We start from the raw sequence: 14,099 nt of genomic DNA on the forward strand, positions 1-14,099 counted from the left end.
AATCTCAAAGCACACATTGCACCTCATACAATAATAGTGGGAGACTTCAACACACCACTTTCACCAATGGACAGATCACGGAAACAGAAACTAAACAGGGACACAGTGAAACTAACAGAAGTTATGGATCAAATGGATCTGGCAGATATCTACAGAACATTTTACCCTAAAACAAAAGGATACACCTTCTTCTCAGCACCTCATGGTACCTTCTCCAAAATTGACCACGTAATTGGGCACAAAACAGGACTCAACAGATACAAAAACATTGAAATTGTCCCATGCATCCTATCAGATCACCATGGACTAAGGTTGATCATCAATAACAAAATAAATAATAGAAAGCCAACATTCACGTGGAAACTGAACAACACTCTTCTCAATGATACCTTGGTCAAGGAAGGAATAAAGAAAGAAATCAAGGACTTTTTAGAGTTCAATGAAAATGAAGCCACAACATACCCAAACTTATGGGACGCAATGAAAGCATTTCTAAGAGGAAAACTCATAGCTCTGAGTGCCTCCAAAAAGAAACTAGAAAGAGCACACATTAGCAGCTTGACAACACACCTAAAAGCACTAGAACAAAAGGAAGCAAATTCACCCAAGAGGAGTAGACGGCAGGAAATAATCAAACTCAGGGGCGAAATCAATCAAGTGGAAACAAGAACTATTCAAAGAATCAACCAATCAAGGAGCTGGTTCTTTGAGAAAATCAACAAGATAGATAAACCCTTAGCCAGACTAACTAGAGGGCACAGGGAAAGTATTCTAATTAACAAAATCAGAAATGAAAAAGGAGACATAACAACAGATCCTGAAGACATCCAAAACACCATCAGATCCTTCTACCAAAGGCTATACTCAACAAAACTGGAGAACCTGGATGAAATGGAGAAGTTCCTAGACAGATACCAGGTACCAAAGTTGAACCAAGATCAGGTTAATGATCTAAACAACCCTATATCCCCCAAAGAAATAGAAGCAGTCATTAATAGTCTCCCAACGAAAAAAAGCCCAGGACCAGATGGGTTTAGTGCAGAGTTCTATCAGACCTTCAAAGAAGATCTAATCCCAGTTCTTCACAAATTATTCCACAAGATAGAAACAGAAGGTACTCTACCCAACTCATTCTATGAAGCCACAATTACTCTGATACCTAAACCACAAAAAGACCCAACAAAGATAGAAAACTTCAGACCAATATCCCTTATGAATATTGATGCAAAAATCCGCAATAAAGTTCTTGCTAACCGAATCCAAGAACACATCAAAACAATCATCCATCCTGACCAAGTAGGTTTCATCCCAGGGATGCAGGGCTGTTTTAATATACGGAAATCCATCAACGTAATCCAGTATATAAACAAACTCAAAGACAAAAACCACATGGTCATCTCGTTAGATGCAGAAAAAGCATTTGACAAGATCCAACACCCATTCATGATAAAAGTCTTGGAAAGATCAGGAATTCAAGGCCCATACCTAAACATGATAAAAGCAATCTACAGCAAACCAGTAGCCAACATCAAAGTAAATGGTGAGAAGCTTGAAGCAATCCCTCTAAAATCAGGGACCAGACAAGGCTGTCCACTTTCTCCATACCTATTCAACATAGTACTTGAAGTCCTAGCCAGAGCAATTCGACAACAAAAGGAGATCAAAGGGATACAAATTGGAAAAGATGAAGTCAAAATATCACTTTTTGCAGATGATATGATAGTATATATAAGTGACCCTAAAAATTCCACCAGAGAACTCCTAAACCTGATAAACAGCTTCGGTGAAGTAGCTGGATATAAAATTAAATCAAACAAATCAATGGCCTTTCTCTACACAAAGAATAAACAGGCTGAGAAAGAAATTAGGGAAACAACACCCTTCTCAATAGTCACAAATAATATAAAATATCTTGGCGTGACTCTAACTAAGGAAGTGAAAGATCTGTATAATAAGAACTTCAAGTCTCTGAAGAAAGAAATTCTAGAAGATCTCAGAAGATGGAAAGATCTTCCATGCTCATGGATTGGCAGGATCAACATTTTAAAAATGGCTATCTTGCCAAAAGCAAACTACAGATTCAATGCAATCCCCATCAAAATTCCAACTCAATTCTTCAACGAATTAGAAAGTGCAATCTGCAAATTCATCTGGAATAACAAAAAACCTAGGATAGCAAAAACTCTTCTCAAGGATAAAAGAACGTCTGGTGGAATCACCATGCCAGACCTAAAGCTTTACTACAGAGCAATTGTGATAAAAACTGCATGGTACTAGTATAGTGACAGACAAATAGACCAATGGAATAGAATTGAAGACCCAGAAATGAACCCACATACCTATGGTCACTTGATCTTCGACAAGGGAGCTAAAAACATCCAGTGGAAGAAAGACAGCATTTTCAACAAATGGTGCTGGCACAACTGGTTGTTATCATGTAGAAGAATGCGAATCGATCCATTCCTATCTCCTTGTACTAAGGTCAAGTGTAAGTGGATCAAGGAACTTCACATAAAACCAGAGACACTGAAACTTATAGAGGAGAAAGTGGGGAAAAGCCTTGAAGATATGGGCACAGGGGAAAAATTCTTGAATAGAACAGCAATGGCTTGTGCTGTAAGATCGAGAATTGACAAGTGGGACCTCATGAAACTGCAAAGCTTCTGCAAGGCAAAAGACACCATCAATAAGACAAAAAAACCACCAACAGATTGGGAAAGGATCTTTACCTATCCTAAATCAGATAAGGGTCTAATATCCAATATATATAAGGAACTCAAGAAGGTGGACTCCAGAAAGTCAAATAACCCCATTAAAAAATGGGGCTCAGAATTGAACAAAGAATTCTCACCTGAAGAATACCAAATGGCAGAGAAGCACCTGAAAAAATGTTCAACATCCTTAATCATCAGGGAAATGCAAATCAAAACAACCCTGAGATTCCACCTCACACCAGTCAGAATGGCTAAGATCAAAAACTCAGGTGACACCAGATGCTGGCGGGGATGTGGAGAAAGAGGAACACTCCTCCATTGTTGGTGGGATTGCAAGCTTGTACAACCACTCTGGAAATCAGTCTGGCAGTTCTTCAGAAAATTGGACATAGTACTACCGGAGGATCCAGCAATACCTCTTCTGGGCATATATCCAGAAGATGTCCCAACCGGTAAGAAGGACACATGCTCCACTATGTTCATAGCAGCCCTATTTATAATAGCCAGAAGCTGGAAAGAACCCAGATGTCCCTCAACAGAGGAATGGATACAGAAATTATGGTACATTTACACAATGGAGTACTACTCATCTATTAAAAAGAATGAATTTATAAAATTCCTAGCCAAATGGATGGACCTGGAGGGCATCATCTTGAGTGAGGTAACACAATCACAAAGGAACTCACACAATATGTATTCACTGATAAGTGGATATTAGCCCAAAACTTAGGATACCCAAGATATAAGATACAATTTGCTAAACGCATGAAACTCAAGAAGAATGAAGACCAAAATGTGGACACTGTGCCCCTTCTTAGAATAAGGAACAAAACTCCCATGGAAGGAGTTACAGAGACAAAGTTCGGAGCTGTGATGAAAGGATGGACCATCTAGAGACTGCCATATCCAGGGATCCATCCCATAATCAGCTTCTAAACGCTGACACCATTGCATACACTAGCAAGATTTTGCTGAAAGGACCCAAAGATAGCTGTCTCTTGTGAGACTATGCAGGGGCCTAGCAAACACAGGAGTGGATGCTCACAGTCAGCTATTGGATGTATCACAGGGCTCCCAATGGAGAAGCTAGAGAAAGTACCCAAGGAGATAAAGGGATCTGCAACCCTATAGTCGGAACAACAAGATGAACTAACCAGTACCCCGGAGCTCTTGTCTCTAGCTGCATATGTATCGAAAGATGGCCTAGTAGGCCATCACTGGAAAGAGAGGCCCATTGGACTTGCAAACTTTATATGCCCCAATATAGGGGAATGCCAGGGCCAAAAGAATGGGAATGGGAGGGTAGGGAAGTGGGGGGCGGTATGGGGGACTTTTGGGATAGCATTGGAAATGTAATTGAGGAAAATATGTAATAATAAAAAAAAAGAAAGCTGATCCTCTTTACATGGGAACAGCTCAAGGGATAGACTGTAAAGGGAGAAGGGATTTTCCTCAGTCTTAAGAAAAAAAAAAAAAGAAAAAAAGAAAACCTTGAATGTTGAAAACCTATTAGGAGTTATAGTATTCATGGTAACTTTATAGGTAACAAGGCTTAAACATTTTATTTCTAACCACTGCAAATACTGGCCAGCCAAGTGGAGGACCCATGGATGTATCTACAGAAGCTAATGATGTTTTTTGAGACATGGATTTCTTATCTTAATTGTTGCATGTCATCCTTTCACATATCAAGGCTGGGGATATACAACCAATCATTACTGTTTGGTTATGCAGTCCAAACACACAAGGATTGACAGATATCTTTTACACGATTAACTATAGAACAAAGAATCAATATTAGCAGATTTGTGCACATTGTATATTCCATGTATGTGTTAGTGCCAAATGGTCTGACAATGTGACTTTTAAAAGTTTCTGTGTTTTCAGTGAAAAAAGACAAGATACTATAGAAGTCATCATAGCCCTAACAAAAGTTACCCTCGAAGATAATGACATCAATGTCTGTTCCAGTGTTCTGACAAATATAAGTGTTTCCCCCAAATCTGCATTCAGGGCAGCTACAAACAGGCTTTTCTGATCATCACAATTTTCTTAGCGTCTTTGAAAATGACATTGACTTAGACAGCAGGAAGCCATCTAAGGAAAACAACACCCTCATTCCATTTAAAGTTGCAGTGGGTGGTTGTTGTCAGTTGTAAATCTGAGAGTTGGATGAAGTTTACTGATGGTTGTGATTAGAAAAGAAAGAAAAACAGGATCAGCAATTTTTTTCTTCCTCACTGTCTTCTATCCTTTTGTTTGTTTCCCTGTGTGAATAGTTATTGAAATCAGGGCAGTGGAACTGGGATAAAGGGGAAAAGAGGAGTAGATCATTGTATCTCTTTTTAGAATAAGAAGAATGTGAGAAGTCTCAAACATCATAGATTGGAAATGATTTCCACATGATGATAGAAAATGTAAAGTTATGAAGAGTTCTTCAGTTTATCAAAAACTTACTCATGATGTATGTCTAACTTCTTATGCATTTGCTACTTGCTCAAAATCAAGCTGCTAAATAATTTATATGAATAACATCATATGTTTTCTGATCCTCCAAGAAAATCCTTTCTTTTTTAAGGTCAGGCATTTAAACAAAAGCCTCATGTCCTCTGGGGCTTAAGGAAGATTCTTATTTGGGGGGGGGGGAGGTAGTTATTCTTATCTCCGGCAAGTAAAAAAATGTGCCCCTTTCATTAAGATAAGACTCATACCTAATAACTTGTATTGGGCATTAGGGATTTTTCTTGCTTTCCAGGGAAACAGCCTTGTCAGTTTAGAATGCACTTTTTCCTTTTCACCCATGGAGTGGCTATATTAGTTTCTTTACAGAGTCTACCTTAAAGATCAGTAAATTTGTCAGTCTCATTATGGACTTAATCCACAATTAAAAGTTTAATTTGAAACTAAAGAAAATAATATAAATTGTGATTTTAAAGGCTAAGCCTAATTTACTAATCTTATTCAAACTACTATTGTAAAATTTTAGGAATAATTAAGAAATACTATTTTTTGTAGTCAGTCATGTTATAAATGATCAAATCCTTTAACATATTCAGAACTATAACTGTCGTCAGGTTCAGAATTGATGCAATTAATTACAGGAATATGTCTACTTTGCCTCCTGTATATATTTTCCAGATTAATTTTATGATGAATAACAAGAAACAACCAAAGTTTTTTCTATTTAGATAAACTTTATATAGATAAGTGATCCTCAAACACTTCAGAGATCACAAGAATATGCCACTTAAGATGTTTTTTATAAAAAAGGCTTTCTCATAGTGAGATATAACAAGCCCTGGCATTACTCCTAACCTCCTCAATAAATATAAATGAGCACAAAAGAATCTTTACCTTGTGCTTGCTCAAAATGTGGCAAAGATGGATAGTAAGCTATAAAATGCCATTTACCTTGACTGCTCACAGCACACAATCCAAACTGTCAATATGCAGAAAACTGGGCAGTTGATTGACTCACATTGTCTAGACAAAGTAGGACAGTCTCATTAAGTTCCTACTTCATATTAAACTTGACAGATACTCAAAACCTGATTTACAAAGATGGATGCCCCCACTGATACAGTGCAATCATGGGTGAATGTCCAAGAAGATGGTAGAATTTTGTCATTTTTCTTAGATTCAGAAGCTGCTTAGTGTGTATCTTCTTCTTCTTCAGATGAAAATTTTCCTTCTGAGGTCTTGGGTGGGTTTCAAGACTAGACTTGTGATAGACTTCAAAGATTCTTATCTTTAGTATTAATCAATGGAGTTCTGATAATAATATAGTCACAGGCTCAAAAATTCAAATTCCATTGGAGATATTCTAAGAAGATACTAAAATGACAGTTCTCCTTGTGCTCACTTGAGATAAACTGTCTATAGAACTTTGGATAGAATACCTAGTAGCTAGGGGTGCTTTCTCTAAAGTTGTGAAATAAAAATAAGTGAAATTTATTGTAAATGTAATATTTACCATTTTATTTCTCCTAACTGTTCTTTGAGTATATTGTTTACTGATACTAGAGAAAAAGCCCTTTCTTGGACTGAATGGGATAGATGTTGAGAAAACCTACATCCACACACAAAGAATCAATAGGCTATAAAGTATGTCTCTATATTCACAATTGTTAATTGCTGTGCTTACAGTGCCAGAGGTATGGTACTACCACTTCTATAACACACAATTCCTAATTTCTCTATGGAAATATTTGTAACTTCTTTACCTCCTCAAAAAGATTATCTGAGATTATTATGTTAAGAAGCAAGCTTCCAGCCAGGCGTGGTGGCACATGCCTTTGATCCCAGCACTCAGGAGGCAGAGGTAGGCGGATTTCTGAGTTTGAGGCCAGCCTGGTCTACAAAGTGAGTTCTCAGACAGCCAGGGCTATATACAGAGAAACCCTGTCTCAAAAGAAGAAGAAGAAGAAGAAGAAGAAGAAGAAGAAGAAGAAGAAGAAGAAGAAGAAGAAGAAGAAGAAGAAGAAGAAGAAGAGAAGAAGAAGAAGAAGAAGAAGAAGAAGAAGAAGAAGAAGAAGAAGAAGAAGAAGAAGAAGAAGAAGGAGGAGGAGGAGGAGGAGGAGGAGGAGGAGGAGGAGGAGGAGGAGGAGGAGGAGGAGGAGGAGGAGGAGGAGGAGGAGGAGGAGGAGGAAGAGGAGGAGGAGGAGGAGGAGGAGGAGGAGGAGAAGGAGAAGGAGAAGGAGAAGGAGAAGGAGAAGGAGAAGGAGAAGGAGAAGGAGAAGGAGAAGGAGAAGGAGAAGGAGAAGGAGAAGAAAGAAGAAGAAGAAGAAGAAGAAGAAGAAGAAGAAGAAGAAGAAGAAGAAGAAGAAGAAGAAGAAGAAGAAGAAGAAGAAGAAGAAGAAGAAGAAGAAGAAGAAAGCTTCTATGGGGAAGGCCACGTAAACCCCAATCTTGCCAAAAGGCAATATAGTCCATCTGCTGATGTGTTTACTGTAAACTGAGGAATCTCCACCACAAGTTTTTGTATAAATAAGAATATGCTTTTGATAAATAAAGTGCTAATAGGTATATCTGTGGCAGGGCAAGCCAAAGAATGGAATCAGTGCACCAATGCTGAAAAAAATGACATAGAATGATGAGAAAACAGGAAGAGGGCCAGCAGGGAGAGCCACATGGTAGTCACAAGGTGGCAAGGGAGTCAGGTCTAGAAGGCAAGCTGAGATAGTTCTCCATAAAAAATGCCAACAGCCTTACATTATACATGTTGCTCTGTGTCTTTACTATTAAATATCAAATGGGAACTACACAAGACATTAATTTTGAGTGGATACAAATACAATGGTTTGCTTTTTGCCCTTTTGTTTTCACTTAGTTGAGCTCCTCTAGTGTAACCTATAGTAAACACCCAAAGTTGTTTTCATATGAAAACTTTCTTGCTTCATATTTTTAGCCAAATCATCCCAAGAGGAGTTTGTACCTGATCTCTTGCTATTTGTAGTACTGGCTGAAATCATAATGCCTTTGGCTAGGGATGAATATGAACAAATGTGTTTTCCAGGTTGTTTTTTACTTGAATATGGGACCTCAGCTGCAGCGGTGAGAGAAAAAAAATAGCTTCAAAATACAAGAAAACCTTTGAATTATTATTGTGACAGCCTCATTCATCAACGAAGTTTAAACTTACATGGTCACATAACTATTACCCGAACATATATCTACTGGATAGTGTTTGATCTGCATCACGCAAACCCATGTAGTAATAGGATGTTCTCTTGGATTTTTGTCCCATTGTTTTTGCAGATTCCTAATTTTTTCTGTGTCTTTATAAGCTATAATATCAGTAAATGCTATTACATAATTGCTGAAGATTTTCACCATAAAGGTGATGTGGTTATTGGTGCATTTTTCCCTATTCATACGTACTACACCATGAACAAAGTTCCACATCCATATCTACCATACTATTATATGGACAATTACCTACAGTAAGTGCACTAATTCATTTTCTGAGTTCAGAATTATCATAATTTAGTAGGTATAGTCTTTAAACTTACTTAATCTTTGGGGGTTTTATTGTGACAATTTTTATATTAGACATTCTAAAATGTTTTCCCCAATTTAATTTTCTTTTTGGCTTTTTTCTTCTCTCAAATGTGAAATGAATTAGTAACTTTGACTTTATTCATTTTGGTTCCTGACTTGATTGATGACTGTAACCACATATTTGACATTTGTGTTATTTTACAATCTCTCAATAGTTTTTATTGTTATGAAAACATGATTCAATCTAATACTGACCTTGTAGTTCATAGCATTTCTGAACTCCTGATTTGTGCTTCTGATATTAGATGGTGTCCTTGAATGTACTAAGTTGTCATTGTTGTTATAATAATTCAGTGAAGAGATTGTCTTTTATAGTGTGCAGTTGATTCAAGACTTAGAGTCACAATTAGAAGTTGTGAACACTTCTGTTCTCCATGGATATTTAATTTATCTCAAGTTCTGTTATAAATGTTTTTTTTCTAATTTAATCCTTCTTTTCACTTTTATTGTGTTAATATGTACCTTCAATTAGTTTCCATTATTTATTCTCATTTTTATGAATAAGTTCATCAAAACATAGTTACTCTGAGGGTATTTTCTTTGGGATATTTCTTAGCTTGTGTGATATATTCCAGATAAATATATCGAGTCAGATAAGTCTGACTCAATTAGAGAGAAATATAAGTGCATAAAGGAAATGAGAGTTACTTATCCTTATTAGACATTCCTATCTTAATTATATATTGTTTTATTTGTACTGGTCTAGGAAGTAAGGCCCTAAATAGAGAAATCTCTGTGAATACAGAAAGAAATATGTTAGATGTCAACAAATGGAAAATGAACAAATGAAATACAGGTGTTTGACAGTACTACACATTTTGTCAAAACTTAGAGAGATATTAAGTCATTAAATCAAAGACAGTGGAAGAGAAAATGTCAAGATATGAAAGCAAATTGAATTATTTTATCTTGACAGATTTATTTTGAAAATTTGTAACTTACTAATTATGGTTACCCACAATTTTTTATTTGGATAAATTACTTTATGTTAGCTCTAATTTTTTAAGGATCAAATTTTGTCTCAAATAATATCATAGTTTTCTCATATGCATAACAGATGTGGCAAGCATGGATGTTGAGTGAGGTTTTTTCTACTGCATTATAATTAATTCTCTGAATTAATTATAATTATCCACTTTTCTTCTGCCCCCCCTTTTCTATATCAGCAATTCACATACCACTGTCCAATTTCATGCATTGACTTTATATTATGGCAACATCAAGCCCTTTGCTGAAAGATTGTATTTTTAGTTATGTGAGCATTTAGTGTCTGGTTAGTTCATTATTAATAAGAGGGTTGTTTCTTGTCAAAATGTGTAAGGTATCATAAATTCAGAAAAATCAAACATATAAAATTTGTGACAGAAACACAATGGCTTTTATTAAAAAGAATTAACAGAATTGTCTTATAAAACTCATTCGGTAGGTGTAATTTTCTAATACAGCATTGATCACAGAAAGGCATATATTCCACAAAGCTGAGAACTCTTTTTTTATACTTCTCTTTTGTGTCAGAATTGTGAATACTTCTGGTCTCCAGAGATATTCCATCCATCTCAATTTTTCTTATAAGTGATTGTTTGCTGATTTAATTTTTATTTTGAGCTTTCCAGTGTTTACATATTTACACTATCTCTTTGCAGTATGTACTCTCATTTTTATGGTTGTATTTACAAAGACATCATGCCTATGAGTGTGTCATGTGAAATATTCCACATGAATGCCTAGAGTCAGACAGGCCTTTCTGAATTACAGAGAAATATTTATATGTTTCCTAATAAAGGGCATATGATGTGTTTATATAAATCAGACCTTCCATTTCATTATCAAATATGGTATATATTTATTATATACAATGTGCTTTCAAAATAGGGTATGCAAAGAACAGATCAAATGTGTTTCATTAAAGTAAATTTCTCTTATAATTGCTTTGTTATTGGAGAGTTTGTGCACCTCTGCTTTCTGTAGCATAAACTACAAAAGATTGAACATTGATTAATTATATACAAAAGTAGAATTTTCCAAATTCCTAAATATCTTTAAATTTATATATGTATTTATTTGAGTATACAGTATTTATAAATGAGGAATTGTCCTTTCATCATTTTATCTCACAATAGGTCATTGTATTTATTAATTTGTTTCCATTGGAAAATATTATTTTTTATTTTTTAAATTTTACTTTTTAAACTTTTATGTGCTGATTTTCTTTAAAAATAATGTTTGATAATTGTTTTGATCATTTCTTTTTTTTTGGTATGAAATTTATTAAAATATCAGATACATAGTAAAATTAATAGTAAGGCTCATACATGCATTTATAAAATAAAATTATAATAAATATTAAAGTTATGCACAAATAGGTAGCATAAGCAATGATCCTCTAACACAGGTGCCAGGTCATTCATCATGGTTTTATATTTCAATAATGCTGGTAGCCAAATAGTCCAGAATTGTTGTAAAGATTTCAAGATTAGGAATTTTGGATGGATGAGAGTTACCTAGTATATTTTCTGTCCACAGAACTTGTGTTCCCTAGGTAAAGAACACTATTAATTGCTGAACCAGTTCTCCTTACCCAACTCTCATTGTTTCCTTGAAAATCTTATCCATAATATATTTACATTTATAAGCAAATCATCATATTTTTCTTTTTTTTTAATATTTTTATTACATATTTTCCTCAATTACATTTCCAAGCTATCCCAAAAGTCCCCCATAGCGCCCCCCGCTTCCCTACCCACCCATTCCCATTCTTTTGGCCCTGGCATTCCCCTATATTGGGGCATATAAAGTTTGCAAGTCCAATGGGCCTCTCTTTCCATTGATGGCCGACTAGGTCATCTTTCGATACATATGCAGCTAGAGACAAGAGCTCCGGGTTTCTGGTTAGTACATCATGTTGTTCCAACAATAGGGTTGCAGATCCCTTTAGCTCCTTGGGTACTTTCTCTAGCTTCTCTATTGTGAGCCCTGTGATACATCCAATAGCTGACTGTGAACATCCACTCCTGTGTTTGCTAAGCCCCGGCATCGTCTCGCAAGAGACAGCTATATTTGGGTCCTTTCAGCAAAATCTTGCTAGTGTATGCAATGGTGTCAGCGTTTAGAAGCTGATTATGGGATGGATCCCTGGATACGGCAGTCTCTAAATGGTCCATCCTTTCATCACAGCTACGAACTTTGTCTCTGTAACTTCTTCCCTGGGTGTTTTGTTCCCAATTCTAAGAAGGTGCACAGTGTCCACACTTTGGTCTTCATTCTTCTTGAGTTTCATGCGTTTAGCAAATTGTATCTTATATCTTGGGTATCCTAAGTTTTGGGCTAATATCCACTTATCAGTGAATACATATTGTGTGAGTTCTTTTGTGATTGTGTTACTTCACTCAAGATGATGCCCTCCAGGTCCATCCATTTGCCTAGGAATTTCATAAATTCATTCTTTTTAATAGCTGAGTAGTACTCCATTGTGTAAATGTACCATAATTTCTGTATCCATGCCTCTGTTGAGGGACATCTGGGTTCTTTCCAAATTCTGGCTATTATAAATAGGGCTGCTATGAACATAGTGGAGCATATGTCCTTTTTACCGGTTGGGACATCTTCTGGATATATGCCCAGGAGAGGTATTACTGGATCCTCCGGTAGTACTACGTCCAATTTTCTGAGGAACCGCCAGACTGATTTCCAGAGTGGTTGTACAAGCTTGCAATCCCACCAACAATGGAGGAGTGTTCCACTTTCTCCACATCCTCGCCAGCATCTGCTGTCACCTGAATTTTTTATCTTAGCCATTCTGACTGGTGTGAGATGGAATCTCAGGGTTGTTTTGATTTGCATTTCCCTGATGATTAAGGATGTTGAACATTTTTTCAGGTGCTTCTCTGCCATTCGGTATTCCTCAGGTGAGAATTCTTTGTTCAGTTCTGAGCCCCATTTTTTAATGAGGTTATTTGACTTTCTGGAGTCCACCTTCTTGAGTTCTTTATATATATTGGATATTAGTCCCTTATCTGATTTAGGATAGGTGAAGATCCTTTCCCAATCTGTTGATGGTTTTTTTGTCTTATTGATGGTGTCTTTAGCCTTGCAGAAGCTTTGTAGTTTCATGAGGTCCCACTTGTCAATTCTCGATCTTACAGCACAAGCCATTACTGTTCTATTCAGGAATTTTTCCCCTGTGCCCATATCTTCAAGGCTTTTCCCCACTTACTCCTCTATAAGTTTCAGTGTCTCTGGTTTTATGTGAAGTTCCTTGATCCACTTAGACTTGACCTTAGTAAAAGGAGATAGGAATGGATCGATTCGCATTCTTCTACATTTTAACAACCAGTTGTGCCAGCACCATTTGTTGAAAATGCTGTCTTTCTTCCACTGGATGTTTTTAGCTCCCTTGTCGAAGATCAAGTGACCATAGGTGTGTGGGTTCATTTCTGGGTCTTCAATTCTATTCCATTGGTCTATTTGTCTGTCACTATACCAGTACCATGCACTTTTTATCACAATTGCTCTGTAGTAGAGCTTTAGGTCCGGCATGGTGATTCCACCAGAGGTTCTTTTATCCTTGAGAAGAGTTTTTGCTATCCTAGGTTTTTTGTTATTCCAGATGAATTTGCAGATTGCATTTTCTAATTCGTTGAAGAATTGATTTGGAATTTTGATGGGGATTGCATTGAATCTGTAGATTGCTTTTGGCAAGATAGCCATTTTTATAATGTTGATCCTGCCAATCCATGAGCATGGGAGATCTTTCCATCTTCTGAGATCTTCTATAATTTCTTTCTTCAGAGACTTGAAGTGAAGATACAGATCTTTCACTTCCTTAGTTAGAGTCACGCCAAGATATTTAATATTATTTGTGACTATTGAGAAGGGTGTTGTTTCCCTAATTTCTTTCTCAGCCTGTTTATTCTTTGTGTAGAGAAAGGCCATTGATTTGTTTGAGTTAATTTTATATCCAGCTACTTCACCGAAGCTGTTTATCAGGCTTAGGAGTTCTCTGGTGGAATTTTTAGGGTCACTTATATATACTATCATATCATCTGCAAAGAGTGATATTTTGACTTCATCTTTTCCAATTTGTATCCCTTTGATCTCCTTTTGTTGTCGAATTGCTCTGGCTAGGACTTCAAGTACTATGTTGAATAGGTATGGAGAAAGTGGACAGCCTTGTCTAGTCCCTGATTTTAGAGGGATTGCTTCAAGCTTCTCACCATTTACTTTGATGTTGGCTACTGGTTTGCTGTAGATTGCTTTTATCATGTTTAGGTATGGGCCTTGAATTCCTGATCTTTCCAAGACTTTTATCATGAATGGGTGTTGGAT

The 14,099-nt window shown here is 36.4% G+C and overlaps 1 protein-coding gene across 1 annotated transcript in view; it reads left to right on the plus strand.

The window, feature by feature from the left end:
• The first annotated feature begins 8,280 nt into the window (after window positions 1-8,280).
• The window catches only part of LOC110283937 (vomeronasal type-2 receptor 116-like), a 35,533-nt gene continuing 29,714 nt past the window's right edge, over window positions 8,281-14,099 (plus strand). Inside the window, exon 1 of the mRNA XM_085832693.1 lies at window positions 8,281-8,656. Within this exon, the coding sequence (XP_085688819.1) occupies window positions 8,436-8,656 (221 nt within the window). The 5' untranslated portion in view covers window positions 8,281-8,435. The remainder of the gene's footprint in view (window positions 8,657-14,099) is intronic.

This window comes from Mus caroli, unplaced genomic scaffold (assembly GCF_978045245.1).
Source record: "Mus caroli unplaced genomic scaffold, Mus_caroli_1 scaffold_18, whole genome shotgun sequence".
NCBI classification, from domain to species: domain Eukaryota; kingdom Metazoa; phylum Chordata; class Mammalia; order Rodentia; family Muridae; genus Mus; species Mus caroli.